This window comes from Solanum dulcamara, chromosome 9, assembly GCF_947179165.1.
Source record: "Solanum dulcamara chromosome 9, daSolDulc1.2, whole genome shotgun sequence".
Lineage (NCBI taxonomy): Eukaryota > Viridiplantae > Streptophyta > Magnoliopsida > Solanales > Solanaceae > Solanum > Solanum dulcamara.
Window position 1 is genome coordinate 4,881,021 of NC_077245.1, and position 5,587 is coordinate 4,886,607.

At 32.2% G+C, this 5,587-nt stretch overlaps 1 protein-coding gene across 1 annotated transcript; it reads right to left on the bottom strand.

Moving 5' to 3' along the window:
* Nucleotides 1-390: 390 nt before the first annotated feature.
* LOC129904034 (agamous-like MADS-box protein AGL104) lies at nt 391-5,020 on the bottom strand. The gene is made up of 10 exons (XM_055979563.1): nt 4,836-5,020; nt 4,055-4,108; nt 3,849-3,864; nt 3,700-3,761; nt 3,497-3,586; nt 3,267-3,366; nt 2,904-2,960; nt 2,618-2,775; nt 822-1,015; nt 391-671 (listed from the first exon to the last, which is right to left on the bottom strand). Exons 1-10 carry the CDS (start codon nt 5,018-5,020, stop codon nt 577-579), a joined length of 1,011 nt encoding a protein of 336 aa, XP_055835538.1. The 3' UTR covers nt 391-576.
* Between the last annotated feature and the right edge of the window lie 567 nt (nt 5,021-5,587).

Here is a 5,587-nt window from a genome sequence, read left to right on the forward strand (position 1 = left end):
TCTGCCACCCATGTTATTTTAGCTGGACAATGATCACTGATACCTTCAGGTAGGAAAATGGCTCTGCAAGAAGGCATACTATCCAGCCACCTATTGTTTATGCTACCTAATTTATTGAGCCCCATTTTAGCTAGAAAACAGTTTCTCTATCCTTGAAATCCTGCCAATATTTTACTCTCTCAGATCTCGCTTGTGAAATTATTACACTAGATATGTTATTATTACCAGATCTCGCTTGTGAAATTATTACACTAGATATGTTATTATTACCGTAGAATCCCAACGACATCTTAAGCAAGCTTCACAGAACTGTTCGAAACCAGCTCTGGGATATTACAACAGAACTAGCTTGTTCAAAGTAATTCATTATTGGGGAGTTGGGGCAACAAGCTGAGCACTATATTTATTGACGAGTTTAACTTAATTGCGATTTTTGGAACAAATTACCGTAACATATGCTAGTAATAAACTTTCTAATCTAGTATGTTGAAATATTAGCGATATCAAAACGGAACAGAGAGAGCAAAATGAAAAAAAAGACCAAATTCTAAGTATAACAAAACAATAATATGATCCTCATATGTGATCTTGGTTCACAGGAGTGAGTTGAGACAAGAAGAGTTCAAGAAGTGCTCGTTCTCTGGGTTGTGACACTGGAAATGGATCGTCCCCTGTCATAATTGAAACGATATCATATTTCTAACACTACTAAAAAAAAAAAAGAATTAGCGATGGATAAATTATGTAGCTAATAGAAAAATCCGTGGCCAATCCTATTTAGCAACGGATTATCAAGAATGTAGACAGTAAAAGATATTGACCTGTTGGATATAACGGTGGCCATGGTGCATTATTGACATCAATTATGCCATTGAACGATGTTGGACGCGGCGGATCATTTTGATCAAATCGATTATTTGGACTGAGATGATCTGTTACTGCAGGGATATTGACAGTGTGAAGTTGATTTAAAGATGGTGGTAACATGTTGTCCATGCGTTGATCAGCTTCATCTCTGCACATAACCAAATCCTTAATCATTATTATTTAAAAAAAAGAAAAAAAAAGGAATTTGCAACTCACTGAGGACTAATTGAGATTTATGACTTCCTACGTTTCTCCATTCTCACTTCCTCAGAGCTCGCACCAACAACTTTGATTAAAGATATATGAAATGATTGATCCTATCCATCCACCACACCCTTTTGGTGGTAAAAAAAAAAAGACAGTCCGGTGCACTAAAACTTTCGCTATGCGCAGGGTTCGGAGAAAGGCCCGACCACAAGGATCTATTGTACACAGTCTTACCTTGCATTTCTGCCAGAGGTTGTTTCCAAGGCTTAAACCCGTGACCTCCTGGTCACATGGTAGTAACTTTACTCGTTATTTATTTTGCTTCTTTAAAGGCAAATGATGTTTTTATTATTCTTTTTACGTATAAGATATATAGTAAAACCTCTATAAATGCATATTTTTGGAACCGGAAAAAAATATTAATTTATCGAGATTATTAATTTAATAAATTAAATCCAGGAAACAAAAGAGTGTTGTTTTTGCATATTTATTATTTAAATCTAGGATTGCTAAACGAATTTAGTAAAATTTAATGTTTCTAATTGTATTCATGTATATAGAATATGAAGAGATTTTATGTTAACTATAAAAAGAAAAAGTTAGATGTTTAAAAATCATAATTCAAGTATATATAATGTCTTCTCATCATTTGAAAGGCCTACAAAAACCATCTTTAACCAATAAAATAAGAAAAACAATGTGTGAGCATAAGAAAGAGAATCCAACTATTAGCCAAAAAGATTTGCAAGCATGGGTGAAACAAAAGTTTGATTTGACTATTAGCCAAGTGCATTGTCCAAGATGTATCGTCAAAGGAGGCATTTCAAGCAATGACTACATTGTCAAACTATTTGGTACAACACGAACAAAATATTCCGAAAATTGTGTTCGATCTTCAAAAAGTTAAGGATGAGATTAATTTTGATTTTGATGGGAAGAAAAAACAATCAACTATAGAATCATATTTTAAAAAGAAATAGTTAATGGTCTAGTATTATTGAGTGATTAAATATATATAAATTCTTGATGTATTCTAGTAATTATTATTTTATATTTTTCTGGGCTTTTAATACTTTATTTTAAATTATTATCTAATGCATTTAGCGAAAATATTACTTTAATATAACTAGCCCAAGTCGGGACGGGAGAAAAATATTCATTTAGCGATATTATTACTTTATCGAGATTTTACCGTAAATAAGAGGTACCTGAGAAAGATGAGTACTATGATTGTTTTAAAACATTTTTTAAGGACAAATTTAAGAGAATTAAGAAATGAATTTTCTTTAAAGTTTTTGTTGATTACAATAGCCTTAGAGTAACGGAAAAATTGTCTCCGTGTGACTTATAGATAAAGTCATAGAAGCAACCACTAATACTTGCATTTCGTTAAATTGTCTACGTCTCGCCTCTTGAGGCGCGGCCCTTCTCCGGACCCGCATGAACTCGGATTTGAGTACATACTTTATAAGTTGTTGTGGAACAAAATAGTGCAGTAACATTTACCTCGAGATAGAAAGAAGAATCACTTAGAGAAAAGTACCTGAAGGGAAGAAGGCCATTGGAATCAAGAAAATTGAGAATTTGGACATGAGGATCTCTCTGTGAGTGTGGAACCCAATCCATGAATGTACTATTTGCAATTGAATCACTTGTTCCCACATTATTCACCATGTTCACATTCTGTCCTGCAAAATCCATCTAAAATTTACCCCCCACCCCCACAAGAAAAAAAAAACACATATATAAGTTATCGCTTTGGTCCCAAACGTGTCAAAAATTATTTGTAATTGAACCAAGATCAAAAAGTGTCAATGAATTTAACTAACCTGTGGCTGTGTAGTGGTTTGCGCTTGGGGAGAGTTATAATTTTCTTCCAATACTTGCTGTGTCGGTCCATCCAAATTAGAAGTGAGTTCAAATTAAATAGCTTATAATAATCAATCAAATTAATTTGTGTGGCTGACTAGATATGATTATTTTTTTAAAAAAAAAAAGACTCGTGTAACTTGTAGTATAAAACAAGTGTCAGATATTTGTGTGGTTGTATGTTATCCATTAAGGATAAAATGAGAGTTATGAAATTAAATTAATTTTCAATATAAAAAATAATTTTTATTGTCGAGATATACTAAAAAGGCAAGTGTTTCACGTAAATAGAAAGAGCGGGAGTAATTAACTTGATAACTTACTTTGCGAGCTTGGACTTGTTTTAGTGTCTCTTGGAGTATTTCTTCCTTATATTGTGCCTCACATACTGTGGTGATTTCACAAAAATCGCCTTCATACATTCTGTAGAATGACACAAATTAACAATACATTAGTTTACCATTGCAATTAATTTCTTTTACACATTGCTCAAAATTTTTTGCACTGTCAGTATATATAACTTAATTCGAAAATTTTATGATAAGTTATTTACCTTAGTCGCCTTTCCATGTCTTCTAGTTGAGTCTTGTATCGAATAATTTCTTGTTGAAATTCCTCAATGTGGGAATCAACACTCGCTGGGCTACTTCATATATAATTAAAGGAGGAAAATTATCATTTTAAAATTAGAAGCTAAAATTGCTTTAGTTTCATATTATACAAGTTAGAGATGTATATGTTGAAGGTCAATAAAACCTTGGTGGTTGATAAGTTCGATCTGCTTCACATTTTAGCTTGGCAATAGCCCTTTGGAGATGCTGCAAAATTCATCCAAAAAGAAAGATTTAATTAATTCATTTAAAGGAAAAAAGGAAACAAACAAAGCTAAAGCCAACAATTTGTACCTCTTGGTTGTGTAGCCTTTACAACAGAAAGCACGTACAAACAAGGATCAAAACAAACAAAGATAAAAAAGCAAAACACATCAATATCATGAACTCAAGAAAATAAAATAACACAAAATAATAGTCTATGTAAGCAACTAGTATATATAGAGAGAGAGACTTGAGAATCGAATCAGTGATTTTGAATACAATATTGGTAATATTACCGTCCTCGATCATGCTCCGGAAGGTTCACATAACGTGCCATAATATCTTCAATGCTGTTACAAAAAAATCAAAACCCCAATTATAGAAACAAATAATTTGATCAAATGGAGAAATTGATCCTTCTTCTTTTTAAAAAAAAAATTACATCAGGATTTGGGGGAAGGTCCTTTTTCTTCATATTTTCGTTGTTTGCAATAAATTTTAAATAAATAAAAAACAATTAACTATAAATAAAATCTGAAGAAACAAAAATATTATAGATAAAATAATGTGGTATGATTTTGTTCATCCCTTGATTTTTTTCTTTGAATTTTCTCCTTGATTCGAGATCTGGTTAGTGGTGTATTTCTCGAAGTCAAATGACTTTGGATTTGATCTTCATCGTGATCGAAGGCCGTTAGTGGCATAGTTCTCGAACTAACTAGGATGATTTGAGTTTGATTTCCACGAAAAAAATTGTGGATCTTCTTGAAGTATTTGATTATCAACAAGAATTTGATATATTTTGATATCTTTATAAATATTTCATGAATTTATGAAATTCTCGAGATAAATTTGGAAAAGGTGAAAGGTGAAGGTGAAATGGAGAAGGAAAGAAACGCTCGAGTAATCAATTAACTGGCTACTAAATTGATCCTTTTCTATTTTTAAATTAGAAAAATAAAGGAGGGAATTACGGACGGAAAATTCAAATAAACAATAAATTGAGCTATTAAAATTTTTGAGAAATTAATTCATAAGAATTAAGTAGAAGGAAATAATTTTAAAAAAAATAAGCACCTTTTATTTCCGGAGAAAGTACTAACTCGACCAGAAGGAGAGAACATGATGAGTGCAACATCAACATCACAAAGTACAGAAAGTTCATAAGCTTTCTTGATAAGACCATTCCTTCTTTTGGAGAAAGTGACTTGTCTATTTGTTGTATTCTCTATTTTCTTGATTTGAAGCTTTACTCTCCCCATCACCTTGAATTATTCTTTTTGGTTATAAGGATGCTAAATATAGAATAATTTGTAGTCCTATGAATTGACAAGTATCTCATATAATCACTTATTTTATGGAGAAATAACTAACTACTAGTCTAATAAATAGAAAAATGGAAGAGAGATGGTGGGGGTTGGGAAAATTAAAGTAAAGAGAGGAGATAAAAGAGAAAGGTACAGAGTAAGGAAAATGAACAACTGGATTTGGAGTCATTAGGCCATATGACGCCATAAAACTTTGGCCGCAGAAAAATATAAGAGATGGATGGCGGTCTACTTTATTCTCCATCGGTGCCTGCTATAACAAAGAGATTCACCTATTTAGTCTTCAAATTTTACTTGGACTTTAGACAGATTTTGTATTTGAACGATGAAGAATAATTAATCTAGTGGAGAGCTGAAAAAAAAAATAGTAGTTGCACCTTCAAGTTATAAACTAGCCCCTTGGAATAATTCAGCAGCAGTTAGAGTCTGATACTGCTTTTGTGTATAGATTACCGAGGAACTTGGTCGTACATTTGGTCGCAGCTCAAGTACTTTAGTGGT